The sequence below is a fragment of the Salvia hispanica genome, chromosome 3 (genome assembly GCF_029641045.1).
Source record: "Salvia hispanica isolate PSC_SH4W2 chromosome 3, Shi_PSC_v1, whole genome shotgun sequence".
Classification (NCBI taxonomy): Eukaryota; Viridiplantae; Streptophyta; class Magnoliopsida; order Lamiales; family Lamiaceae; genus Salvia; species Salvia hispanica.
Window position 1 is genome coordinate 56,408,582 of NC_142694.1, and position 14,442 is coordinate 56,423,023.

At 34.4% G+C, this 14,442-nt stretch overlaps 2 protein-coding genes across 5 annotated transcripts; one reads left to right on the top strand and one right to left on the bottom strand.

Moving 5' to 3' along the window:
• The first annotated feature begins 2,352 nt into the window (after positions 1-2,352).
• Positions 2,353-5,224, top strand: LOC125214290 (pectin acetylesterase 8-like). Of its 4 annotated transcripts, none has more exons than XM_048115234.2 (12): positions 2,353-2,507; positions 2,826-2,947; positions 3,037-3,119; positions 3,356-3,485; positions 3,578-3,657; positions 3,725-3,811; positions 3,890-4,014; positions 4,096-4,156; positions 4,222-4,275; positions 4,364-4,547; positions 4,637-4,782; positions 4,864-5,224. In XM_048115234.2, the coding sequence occupies exons 2-12, from the start codon at positions 2,830-2,832 to the stop codon at positions 4,969-4,971; spliced, it is 1,176 nt and encodes a 391-aa protein (XP_047971191.1). In that variant the 5' UTR covers positions 2,353-2,507; positions 2,826-2,829; the 3' UTR covers positions 4,972-5,224. The 4 variants fall into 4 exon arrangements, with proteins under 4 accessions (XP_047971191.1, XP_047971192.1, XP_047971193.1 ...); XM_048115235.2 differs by having other exon boundaries at positions 2,365-2,511; XM_048115236.2 differs by lacking the exon at positions 2,353-2,507 and adding an exon at positions 2,645-2,726.
• LOC125214291 (Profilin family protein) lies at positions 5,127-6,861 on the bottom strand. Its single transcript, XM_048115238.2, is given in 6 exon segments — positions 5,127-5,288; positions 5,291-5,352; positions 5,460-5,574; positions 5,685-5,794; positions 6,279-6,348; positions 6,460-6,861. Coding segments are annotated over 6 exon segments (465 nt in total). The 5' UTR covers positions 6,524-6,861; the 3' UTR covers positions 5,127-5,244.
• Between the last annotated feature and the right edge of the window lie 7,581 nt (positions 6,862-14,442).

The following is a 14,442-nucleotide window of genomic DNA, read 5'->3' on the forward strand; positions in this document are numbered from 1 at the left end:
TATTTTTGATTAGTCCTAGTGCTAGGCTATTGGTTTGTCCGTCTTATCGTGGATATCTTTCATCACATATAGTACTAAATTATTCCAAAGTAATTTATATATTTGTTCGTCGCACGACCGAAATTTTGCTGGATCTATAAAACTGAAATTATGTGATAGTATTAATTGAAAAAATGAAACAAAAAGTATTTATTAAAAGAAAGTGAAATAGGAAAATGACGCGAAAGGTGCACTAGTAAAGGTAGTGCAAAAATACAGATGGGTAAAGCGAGGAGGATTCGATGCGCACCACTATATATGCCTAAATAAACCACCGCCTCTTATCTAAACCGCGTAAACAGATTCTAGATTCTTCTACTATTTTATTTCTCTTTTATTATTAATAATAATAATAATAATAATAAATAAAGTTAGAATATTTTAGGACTCGGTCTCAAATTACTGACGTATACAGTACACTCAAAAGTCAAAACTTGTGTAATACGAGGATATACTACAAAATATATTTTTCAATAACTTGCATTGAAAAAAATTTAAAAATAACAATTAAGAACGAAAAAAATATATAAATTAACTTAATTTTTTAGGACATTTTTATTTGCATCCTCTAATTTTAATTGAGATACTAATAACGAAGACGTATTTTTGAAACATTGATGGTATATTTAGAAACACAAAATATCTTATCCTTTTTTTTTTTTTTGTTGTTGTAGTGCTAATACTAGTTGACTCATATAAAAAAATGCCATATAATTAGTTTTAACATTTTTTAGTTGTATCAACAGTTTTTCTGAAAAAAATTTATCTGGATTGTAACATTAAAATTATTTTCAACATTATTTGTCCAGAACATTTGTGTAAAAACAAAATAAAAAAATACTATAATCGACGTTAATTTTTTAAAAAAATTAATGCAATTAACTGTTAAATATATTCTTTTTCGCGCGAGACCACTGATAAGATTAAGATTAAGATGTACTCCCCGGATTTAGAATTATTCGTTAAAAGTAGATTGTGAGATTATCATTTTTAAAAAGGAACATAAAAACAATATGGGCCCTTCTATTATGGATTAACAGCTCTGCATACTTAATATTTAAGGTATGAAAAATAGGAATAATTAAATATTTGCATGCGAATGGTATTATTGTCTCAACAATCAACTGTTCCCATTCACTCACCACATCTTTATTCAATGTATCAATTCCACAAGATTACTTCACTATTACTGTCTTAACATATTAGTTAATTTCCCTGTTATTTATCTTGTAATACATATTTAACCGATTTTGATAGTGATTTCTAAGATTGGCCCAAACCTTCATTATCAAGAATAATTTTCTATGTTTTACCTTCTGAATTTAGTGATTACATACTTTGATTATTTTTAACAGAAAAGACACAAATCAAGTTGCCTGACTATGTCCAATATTTGAATTCAAATTCATATCTACTTTGAATTTAAAAATGTTCTGCAGAAAAATTCGATCTGAATCTTGACCCCCATCAAAATTTCAAATTATCTTAAACAAAATTTCATCATAGCAAAATTATTTTCACATTGTGTGACCGACAAATTAATTCTTCCATGGGCGTGAGTGTGGTCAAAGTAAACTCAACCCAATCCAAACTCATCAAATGGTCCAGCCACATGACTTAGTTCATGAAAGTAACACCTATAAAGACTAAAATGACTATTAATGTAAATAAAATAATTATTGTTATAAATAAAAGGTTGGTATTATAACTATCAATTAAAGCGATTATGTTAACTATGATTATTACATTCGTGACATTTTCTCTTGTACATAAAGTGATTGTATCAAAAGACAAAAGTTATTATCCCTTCTATCCCGTATTAATGTTTAGGCATCCTATTCAATTTAAAGCATTACCTGAAATGAAAAATCTCTACATTTATCTTGCAAAACAATATATTATCTAAAATTATATATGGAACAAAAAATACGTCACTTATAATGTGATGAACATGAAATTTTGGCATATGGAGTATGTATATTAAGAAAGTGATGCTTAGTAAGTTGTAAATGAAAAGAATACAACTCTATAAAAGAAAAGAAAATAAATAAAAGAGATCAAATAGAAAAGAGTGTAATAACTATTTTTTGTTAAAAAAGAAAAATAGGTCACTTTTTAATAATACAGTCATACAGATCACCTTGCGATTGATGAAATGACTTTAGAAAATTGACTATTCCTAGTGAAAAACATAAATTTAATCCCAAACTTTAACTGAAAAATTAAAGTAATTATTTACAAACCCCAAAACCATATCTTAATTCTTACACAAGAATAAGTGTCGGTAGCATCTTCGATTGTCTACCCGCATCTATTAAAGCTGTTATTATAGTTAACTAATATATTCATATTTCATTTTCCTTATTGTTTCCTATTTCCATTTCTTCTTCACCTTGTTGATTCCAACCGCTGCATATCTTAATCCCAAACTGGGATTCAGTTAGCCATTTGAGCTGCCAACAACCATAGTAGGTCCTAATCATTTTTCCTTTATTTATTTTTAACATTTATAAATTTGCGTCATTCAATGTTTTTCTCACTCCAGCAGTAACCGAACTAACGCATTTATTTCTGCTTTAATTTGAAAAAAATGATGTAATTTTTATTCAAGAGGGAATTATATTAGAGATTCATTGCATTTACATATTCATTTAAAAATACTATAGTGTCACACCGGTCTATATAAGGTGAGATGCTGAACTTTATATCTCTTGACTCTTCATTCATTAGTCATTCTTGTTTTTTTTTTTTTTTTTAATTTACTGTTTTGGACTGAAAATGAGCAGAAAAATGGATGGGGGATTGCATCAATGGGTGTTGGTTGTGGTTTCTTTGATGATTTTGATGAGAACTGAAAGCTTCTTTGTGGATATTACTTATGTTCAGAGTGCTGTGGCAAAAGGAGCTGGTGAGAAATAATGCTTTATACACAAAAGTAGTTTCTACTTCTTGCTTGATATAAACTGTGTCTAACTGTGTGTGTGTGTGTTTTGGTAGTGTGTTTGGATGGGAGTCCACCTGCTTACCATTTTGATAAGGGTTTTGGAGCAGGAATCAACAACTGGCTTATTCATATTGAGGTACTTTCTCTTTTCCTATGATCTTCACTCTTCATGTTTAGGGCCAATTTAGTTTGAGTATGTGAAGAATGGAATGGTCAAACATGTTCAAAATTAGTTAGTTTATTAAAGTACTATTGATGTGATTTTTCCAAATTAACTATGTTGATGTACTAGGTTGAATGTGAATTTGGATTTGGAGTACTAGTATTAGGTATATTTTTAACTTGGATAGCTGATGATGAGTAGCTTTATAGGGAGGAGGGTGGTGCAACAATGCAACGACTTGCCTAGCCCGGAAAAGCACCCGGTTAGGTTCCTCCAAGCTGATGGCCAAACAGGTTGCGTTTTCTGGGATTTTCAGCAACAAGCCTAAGTTTAATCCTGGTATATAACTTGGATCCTTTTTCTTGATATTTGTAAATGGTTGGTGATGATGTTTCGATGAATCACGTGGTTTGATGTTGGTTGGCTTCTAGATTTCTACAACTGGAACAGGATCAAGGTTAGGTATTGTGATGGGGCATCATTCACTGGTGATGTAGAAGCAGTTAATCCAGTAAGTCCTTTGCCCTTGTTTTCATCGTGTAGCTGTATTCCTAATTTGGCGTGTCGAATTTGATCAGGCTACTGGTTTATACTACAGAGGAGCAAGGGTCTTTGTTGCCATTATTGAGGACCTTTTAGCCAAAGGAATGAGCCATGCTCAAAATGTAAGTCTTGAAAGGAGAGAGAGGCTTTGCTTGTTTGGTTTGATGATGAGAGCTGATAGACTGTTCTATCGTATGCAGGCTGTTTTATCTGGATGTTCAGCTGGTGGATTAACCTCGATTCTTCACTGCGATAAGTTCAAATCTCTTGTCCCCGCCAGCGCCAAGGTGAAATGCTTTGCAGACGCAGGCTTCTTCATCAACACGTAAGTGAACTCGCTTGTAGCCAGGTGGAACCATGAATCTCGTCTGTTTCTTCTTACCTGCTATCGTTTGTGGCCTAACAGGAAGGATGTTTCCGGAGCTCAACACATTGAGCAGTTCTACAACGATGTTGTCACAACACATGTAAGATTTTTAGATTCTTGTCCATTTTCGTCTCGGATTGCCTAACTCTAACTTCCCGGCTGCAGGGATCAGCGAAGAACCTGCCCCAGTCGTGCACTTCAAAGATGAAGCCGGGTCTGGTTCGTGCCATTTTCACAACTTGATGATCATGGCTGCCAAAATTTTGTTTTTTTTTTTTCACATGTTGGATTCTGTCTACATTTGCAGTGTTTCTTCCCCCAAAACATGGTTCAAGGAATTCAGACACCTCTCTTCCTTGTGAATGCTGCCTATGATTCATGGCAGATCAAGAACATCTTGGCACCCGGTGTTGCTGACCCGCACGGCCTCTGGCACAACTGCAAGACCGATATAAACAAGTGCTCGACCAGCCAGCTGCAGGTCATGCAAGGTTGACACCTAAAACTCTTTCATCCTCTAAACCCGAAACCCTAAAATTTCAACATCTGAAATTAATTTTATTTTTGGTCAACTTTCCAGAATTCAGAACCGCGTTTCTTGGTGCATTGAGCGGAGTGCAAAACTCTGCAACGAAAGGGTACTACATCAACTCTTGCTATGCCCATTGCCAGACTGAAATGCAGGAGACATGGCTCAGAGACGACGCCCCTGTGTTGGATGGCAAGGTGAGCCGGTGTCTGCTTCTTTAGTTGCGTTCTTTTGTTTATACATTGTTGATGCTGAGGATATACATGTTTGATCTGCAGAATATAGGGAAAGCTGTTGGTGATTGGTACTACGACAGAAGCCCGTTTCAGAAGATCGATTGCCCTTACCCGTGCGACAAGACTTGCCATAACCGGGTTTTCGAATGAGACAGCTACTTATAGACATACAGCGTAAATGAAGGGGTTCCTTAAGGATATATTACTGAAGATTATTGAAGATATATGATTGAAGATGTGCAGAAATTGAAAGTTTCCTGTCATTCATCAAGAATTTGACAATAATGAAAAATTGTAAACAAAAGCAGAGAAACACTGTTTTTGGGAATTAAAGCAGTAAATGTATTTCATTGTCTGCTACAGATTTGACCTCATAAATATGATACCAGAATTTATATATTTATATGACAGAGATGCTCTGTTTCATGAAAGATGCTTCAACAAAATCAGTAGTTTCTTCGACCTAGCTGCCCTGCGAATTGATCGACAGCCATCATTGCACGCGATGCTGCTCCAATCGAGCCATCGTATCTGCAACGCAGATCATATGGATGGCACATAAATCAATCTGAAATTTCAAGAACTTGCAAAGGATTGAAAAAATTTTATGAATAAAATCTGCGGTTGCTTAAACATACAGTCCGACCAAGAGGAATGCTGATGTCTGCATCACAATAGCGCCTTCGCCGGCCTGCTTTGAAGAGTTCAAGCTCCTCGCACAGAACCAGCTCTCATGAATCGAGGTCACAAGATCTGTTCAAAATAAACTCAACAAAGACGCTTCTAACTAAAAGCCACAAACCTAGGAAGATGAACTACTAAATAGACATTACTGAAATGCTTCTGTGATTTGTTGAACTTACATTGGTTTGGCTCGATGAAGAAGGTCTCCATCTGAAGCTTGTTTCTCTTGACAAAACTGATAAACTGACTGATCTGAATTGGATCTGCTTTGATCCCCTCTTGCTCCGCACTGCAAAACAGCGCTTCAAAACTAGTGCTCTTGTAAAGAACAAATACAAAGTGACAAATATATGTGCAATTGATCTTCACATTTATCATTCAGAACAGCATCCAAGATTTTGAGATACAAATTCAACCAAACAGAGATGAAATTCGCACACGCCATAGAAGCCATTCTCCACAACTAGAGAGTATTCTTATTTCCTAATCCTCAAGACCCTAGTTTTAGATTCATTATAATAGACCATACAGCTGAAATCAGATCCTTTATAGCATCACAACTCAATTTTAACTCTGCTCAAATTTTGCATATTCAGCATGACTAAAACTGTAGAAACAGAAAAATAAGGAAAACAGAGAACTAATGTGAAATCATGCACATAACTCAATGGACTACTCATTCCATCAAAGATTACAAAATTCATAACCTCTATTCTTACATTCAGAAAACAAATTAGATTAAAATATTCCCTCTAAACCAAGCAATCACTTACATGGTGGAAACAAGGCGAGAAGGTCCGGTGGGATCATAGTTGATCAATAGTGCTGCCTTCAAATCTTTCTCTAAAAAACCAGCAAAACATAAAATATCATTACTCAATTATGACCGCAAACAAAAAATAAAAAAAAAAAGGTTGCAATTTTTAAGCCGAAGAAGACCAGCTGCAGGATCACCTGAAGGGCCTATGTTGTTCGCTGCCCATTTCTCCCAAATCCTTCGCACAACGCTCCAATCCATTTCGATTCTTCGGTGACGAAACCCAACAAAAAACTCGCAGCTTTTGGATCTTTTCGCAGATGAAAATTTACAAGCTGAGCGCTTTACTGAATGGATGGCAGACCCATTTACTCATTTCATCAAACAGCTAGCCTGCGTGGTGACGAAACCGCATTACTCAAAAACCCACGAAAATCATTTCAACTCACAACGACCGACACCCGAATATGTTCCTAAACAATTCACTGTTCCACAAACTTGGGTGAACTCACTGCAATTGATACAAGGTATGCTGCAGACTTCGTTTGGGATTAATTTGGGTCTATGTTGGTAGTTAAATGATGGCAAGAATCAAATTATCAATCTGGTAAATATCAATTTATCAATTTAATTTATTAGTAACTATTTTTCATTGCCAAAAATTTGTCACATTTTTATGTAGAACTCATTTTCACATGTATTTTATTATAAAACTTGTAGACTTGTAGTACACACATTTTACTATTTTTTTCAAGTCAGCTTTACGCTATTCTGAAATGAATTTACTTAACTAGATCAAGTTAGTTTATTTTCTTATTTTATAACTTGTGTTATAATTGTGGGTTTTTACCCTTTTATTTTATTTTCATCATTATAGATCATTCTTGTATACCATCTATTAATGTTAATTATATGTATAGTTGTTTTATACTAGGGTATGCAAATCGGCTCATCCGAAATCAGCAAATTGACAAACCCTTAATTCGGCTCATCCGAAATCAGCAAATTGACAAACCCTTTATTAGGGATTGAAAATTTATATCTCGATAATATTTCAACGGACGAGTCCATGCCTGATTAGCTTAAGCATGATTGGCCCATACCACATATAGAAAAATATAACATGGTATAAAAAGGTCAATCTCACCAAAGTTCATATTTATAACAAATTCGATTTTTTCATCTCCAAAAATTATTGATTTTGTGTGTCAAAAGTAGCAACTCAATAATTTATTTTCATAGGCTACATAAATAATCTCTCTCAAATATTACAAATGGGTCTCTTGTGCAAGTCCAAACCACCCAATCCATCTTTTTATAAAAACCAGTCCATCTCTTTTTTGGACGAAATATGTCGCATACAAATTAATTTTGTTTTATACTCCCTCCGTCCCACAAAAGATATCACACTTGTGGGATGGCACGGAATTTTAGGAGGTTTTATTTTGTGTGTTAAATGAAGAGAGAAAATGTAATTTTTATATTAATTTGAGATAACTTTTTTTAAAAATGAAATTGTGACGTCTTTGAAATAATAACTAATGCCAAACTATGTGATTTTTCTTACCACTTTTATAGTTTATGGGAAATAGCATATTTTTTAGAAAGTTAATGTTTTTAGGGACCCAATTCCCAATAAAGAATACTAAGTTGAGGATAAATTATTGTGCTTTTACAGGATGCCTCCCTTTGCAAGAATATTTTGCAAAATAACTACTACTACGTATTTAGGACGCACATATAGCCTTAGGGTTCTTCGAAAACTCTAGAAACCATACTCGTTTACTCGCTAAATTCGAGCCGAAATCGAGTGCAGCTCGCTCATCAGCTATTCGAGTGCTCTCGAATCTCGATAGGACAAGGTTCGTATCACACCTGCATAAAATATTATTGTATGTATTTATTAGGTTTTTAGCACTTACTGTAGGCATTAACTTCTTTTGGTATTACGTTTGACAAAATGCAGTTGATACTTGATACAAGTTGATATGCTAAAATTAAATGCTAGCCAGCTACTAAATGGACAATTTTATGATAGAATTAATTGAAGCTTAGAACTATTTACAGACTAAAGTAAGAATACCAAAGCATCCTTGCATTATTTGTAAATAGTATGAATAATTATAGTACTACTATTTGTCTGTAAATATATGAAATTTCAATCTTTTCTGTTTTTTCCCTTAAATTTAATTTTTTTGAATATAAATACATGAACATTAGATTATTTTAGTTTTTCTCCAAAATTTAAAATCAAAACTGATGTGGCAAAATTAGAACTTATGTATGCAATCAAATTAAGATTTACGTGGCAATCAAATGTGATGTTTATATATATGTGACAAGCCTCGTAGGGAGTCAATTTCGTTGAAATTGTCAATCGTGGAAAATCTCAAACTACGATACTAATGTTCATGATATTAATTATTTTTTATCCTTCACTAAATGTAACATATTTTATTGTATTTATATATATAACTACTTATATAGTACTACTATAAGATTTAATGTTTTTTATGATATATATAATAAAATACATTTTAAAATTTACTAAATTTAATACTAGCAGCAAAGAAATATATTGGATTGAATTTGGCAACACGTATTGCATGAATATAGCACTACTGTAGGCAATAACTTCTTTTGGTAATAATACATTTGACAAAATGCAGTTGATACAAGTTGAAATGGTAAAATTAAATGCTAGCTAGGTACTAAATGGAGAATTTAACAACGTTACACTTAATTGAAGCTTAGAACCATTTACATACTGAAGTAAGTATATCAAAGCATGCATTCATTACTGGTAAATATGAATAATTGTAGTACTACTATTCAACACGAGTTCCAAATTCAACTCTAAATAATGCATGAAAAAGGGAAGCAAATAACACTATAAATAGTAGTGCACATTCCCATAGATTAAATTAAATCACAGCAAACCAAATAGAAAATAATTATATAAAAAAAAAAACATCTAGCTAGCAATGGGTTGTTACAAGCAATCCCCAGCCTTGATTGTGATTGTGGCGGCTCTCCTCCTCTGGACTCCTCTTGCCTACGCCCAATTACTGCAGCCGGTGAGGTTGCCACCGGTGCCTACGGTGCCTGCAGTGCCGACGGTGGGCACCGGCCTCTTCAGCGGCGTGTTATGTTGCACGCCCACTGGAACCTGTGCCCCTGGGTCGCCAAGGCTCCCAAATGTTACGGTGAACCTGAACTGCACGAACCTGTTGACCAATACGCAGACGCTCCTCCAGGGACTCACCAACGTCACTGGTGTTTTTAACATCAATGTGCCAATTGTAGGGGGCGTGCTAGGCAGCCTTCCCCTCGACGGGCTCCTAAGTTGCAACATCTTCGTAAACCTTCCTCTCAATTCCACAGTCTGCCCCATCCTCAACGGTGTTACCGGCATCCTTACCGGCGTTCCCACGCTTGTGAACACCATCATTGGCGGTGTGCTCGGTCCCGTTCTCGTTTTCGTTTTACAGGCGTTGCGCATCGTCACCATTAGTACTACTTAAGGGGTGCTAAATTTCATAATTTAAACTCTTCTCCATCTAATTAAGCACGAGATAATAACTAAAATGTAGATATCTAAGCAAGTACTAACCATGCTTATATGCATGCATATTATTGTGTACTTTGTTTTGATGCTTCATTTTATGAACAATAAGTCGTGTAATAAATCATGGAGAATTAATGTTATATATACTACGTACTATTTGTATCTGCAATTTTATTTATTTACCAAGTATTAGCGTACTTATGTATGATACTATTACGGAGCTTGTCTCAAAGACAAATATGAGGTTAAAAGATGAGAATTAAGAAGCAATACTTCTACTAATACAAATTAAAAATTTAAAATTTAAAAATGTCATGTAACAACAAAGTATGGAGTACAAAATACTCTAAGCTAGTTTGCCTCGTTTTCTTCTTGAAATAAAGCGTTACTTTTCTTTTTTTCCGCTAACCATGAAATATTTTACTTCTCTAAAATAATCTTAAAAGAGTTTTGCGATTAAAAAGCTACTCTCCCCTTCTTTCAATCTACAATTATGAGTCCCAGTTGAGTTCGACATGAATTTTAAGAAATATAAAGTAAAATATGAAGGAAAAAATAGTGAATGTGGGTTAGTGGAATGAAATGAGTTAGTGGAATGTGAAGCCTACAACCTATAAAGTAAAATATGTAAAAAATTATAATTTTATAATAAAATGTGACATGAAATGAGTTAGTGGAATGTGAAGCCTACAACCTATTTATAATACTCCCTCCGTCCCGGCTAAGATGACACAATCCTTAGCCGACACGGGATTTTAGGAGTTATTAATTAATGTGTTTAATTGGAGAGAGAAAAGGTGGGTGGAAGTATTAAAATAGAGAGAGAAAGAAAGATAAATATTTTAATAGGGGTGGGAAAAAGTGGTTGAGTGTATTAATTGGAGAGAGAAAGTTTCCAAAAAAGGAAGTGTGTCATCTTAGTTGGGACAAACTAAAAACGAAAACGTGTCATCTTAAGTGGGACGGAGTAAGTAGTAAAAAAGAACTGAGACTCCTAATTGCGGACTGAGGAAGTAAAATTTAAATGAATTGGTAATTTTTTTTTTTCTTCATAAATTTACATGTGCGTTAAGTAGAATGGATAAATTAAACTATAACAATGGGATGGAATATGGGGTGCTCGACGTCTTCATCACACTCCCTTTGTCCCAAGTTAGTTGGGTCGTATTTCATTTCGGGTCGTCTTCAACAAATTAGGGTTTTTGAGGGTTTTTGATAAAAATGTCAATATAGTGCTTCGAAAATATCAACACAATGCTTTGAGAATGTAACACAATGCTTTGAGAATGTTAACACATTGCTTATATTGACAATCTTCATGTATTATATTGACATATTTTATATATCATGTTGACATTTGTTGCTGTACAAAAAAATTAAAAATTTTCGATATTTTTTTTCAAATGTTGACATCGGAACATATGCAAGTGAGATCTCGTTAGAATCGTTATGAAATTATCTTTAATTTGATATATGTTGTGTGAAAAAATTATTTTAATCGAGAAAGTTATATGCGTTTAAAATTTATTAGATATTTTTCAAAAGTTTTACAACTAATTTGTTGTAAATTGACCTTAATACCCTTATTTACGTTTTTTATCGTATTGACATTCCATTGCTAATAATCTATGCTCTTAATTTGAATATATAATGGCTATTATTTAATTGTAGTTAGCAATATAACACTCACTCTGATATAATATATAGTAAAAGAATATATATTATATATAATATAATTTATTAAATTAATAAATATAATAGAGGATTAAAACATTGATCTCTACGACAATTACAAAGAGAGCTATTATATTCTAAGAACATATAGGATTGAATAGTAAATTGCCATCACATCGAATAATTAATCTACACTTTATAATATTCAATTTTGATTTAATTAAAACTTCTTTTATCTTATTTAAATTAATACTATTAATTATTAGTTTATGTTTTCAGAAAAAATATTTATATATTATGTATCGTTAAAGCACTAATACGTTTTAACAAAAAAATTACATAATTTGTGCATGATAAAGTAATTATATATATCATCCCAAGCCTAATAAATTAAAGCCCATATAAGAATCATTACTTACATGTAATCCCTCTGTCCCATTAGAAATGAAACATTTTCCTTTTTGGATTGTCCCATTAAAAATGAAACGTTTTTTAAAATATAAATAACTTTATCTCTACTTTTTCCTCTCTCTTACTTTACTCTCTCTTCTTTAACTCACAAAACAACACTACATAAACTTCTTTAACTCACAAAACAACACTACATAAAATCTTGTGTCGAAAAGCAAACGTTTCATATTTATTGGGACGGAGGGAGTATTATGTTACAGCCCAATGCACTCTAAGCCCATCAACTATAACCCTAAAAATAATAAAGTGGGCCTGTTCAGTTTCCTAGAAATAGCAAGAATAAGGGCCAATTATGGGAAATTTCTGATGTTCAGTTTCCTATACTAATTTCTTGCAAGCCCTAGAATACATCAAAGGCCCGCACTGTTCCTTCAAGAAAGAGAGAAAATGAAATCTTGACCATGAGGTGGTATTTGAAACTGGATGTGCTGTTCAAATCCAGAATTAGAGAGGAATTTACTTTTTTGCCCTGTCATTTTTCATTTTCCCCTTCATTATCATTTCCCCCAATTTTCATTTCCGGTTGCCGTCAAGCCATTAGAAGCGGCGACGGCGAAGAAAAAATCCAAATTCACCACGTTGCTCAAGCAACCAGCGCCGGAGCCCTCCGACACCGGCTCTACGAGCTCCTCTCCGTCCGCGTTGGGGTTCCTCGTCGTGCCCTCGCAGAAGCTCAGCACGGAGAAGAATAAAGAGAAGTTGTGGATTATTCTAGCGCAAGGGTAGTTTGGAGCATTTGCCGCCGTGCCCGGCATCTTGATCCGGACCCCGGGCTTGGAGGCGCTGTTCGGATTGGCGTGGCGGTTGTAGAGATCTTTGATGCGGCATTTGACACTGTTGCTCTTGGTGTTGTGCTCTTCTTCTTCGATGAGGAGGACGGAGGGGGGTGGGGGTGTCGGTGCCCTACTCCATGGAGTGCATTTGATGGAAGTGGGCCCACGGGCGGCGGATCTCTGGTTGTCGGCGTGGTACCGCTTGTGTAGCTTCTCCGTGGCGGCACTGGACAGAGGTTGAGGAAAGTGGAGGCTATTTTAGTCCACCCACTGTCTGAATTAGAAATTATGAATTAATTTTTAAATTTCAAATGTTTAAACTTGAGTTATATCTTGAACACTGAACGGAGGATTTGAAATTAAAATCTGTGGGCCCAATACACATAAATCTGTCCTGTTTTATTTCTTGCATTCCCGTATCAATGAAAGTAAACTGGTAGGAGAACATAAAAAAAATTCAATCCAATCGGCGCCTCCTAACCTAGTCAACACAACGCCGCCACATCTATCTTACTCCATCTTCGATTCAACCTGTCTTGCTAGAACTCTCAATTTGGCCATCTCCAGTCTCGCCGACCTTCCCCAAGACGATCCTCTGCCTCCCAACGCCACACTGTCAACGGCTCTTCATTTTAATTCTCGGTAGCACTCCGGCTCGCCGTCGTATATATATATGGATCCGTTAAGAAATCACATGCTGTAGGTGATGTTCGTATATCCATGCATTGTAACGCATCTAAGGTGTACTTTAATACTGATTTTGTTGAATTCAAAGATTTTCAGAAGTGGTTTTTTATTTTATCTTCTATGAAAGTGTATGTCGTCATGTTATAAATATTCTATTGACTGTTTTTTAAAATTAATTTTAACTTATTTTATTAGGATCTCCAATGAGCAGTCCTTTCTTGGTCAAATTTGTGTTGTCAAGTATTCTGGAAAGAAGGCTAAATCTGAGTTTGATGATATGGTTATCAAATCTATTAATGATCTCTTATGTCTTGAGGTATTTGTTTAGTTTCTACCTATTTAGGACATGTTCATGTTAGTTAAAGTTTAACTATTTTTTTGATAATTAACATTTTGTTAGTTTATATCTGGTTTTGATTCCCAGAATGGATACTCCATCTGCGAGGATTGAGACTGTGGAGTATCACTTTGGGGAATGGTATCATATGGCATGGAAGATGTGTGTCAAGAAAGTTATGTAGGCTGATAATATCTTTTATTGTGACGTTGCTCAAAGAATGATGGTTGGGCCATGCCAAGGTAGAAGCGGTGCTACATTGAGTTGGTTACATTCCTAAAGAAATAGAGGATAAACTTTGGGTCAGAATGTCCTCCTTAAGGTGCAGATATGGAATGATATGGAGTTTAGGATTAATAATCCTTTTACTGTTAAAAAAGCTTGCAACTTATCTGAAGTTGTAAACAAATATCTTACTCCAGAGTTGATTCTCAAGAATATAAATCTGATGTTGGGCTAAGTGAGTTATTTGTTGGATCAGGGATGAAGGAGAAACTCCAGAACCGAAGCTTTAGTGGATTTATGGGCTTTTATTTTATTTTGGTCATTTTAGTCTTTTTTTGGAGAGACTTTTTTTTTAGTTGCTGCATCTTGGTTATTTTATTTTGCTATTTGGCATCCTTTTTATAGTCAAGTTGTTACGTTGAGCTTTTCTTTATGTCCGTTATTG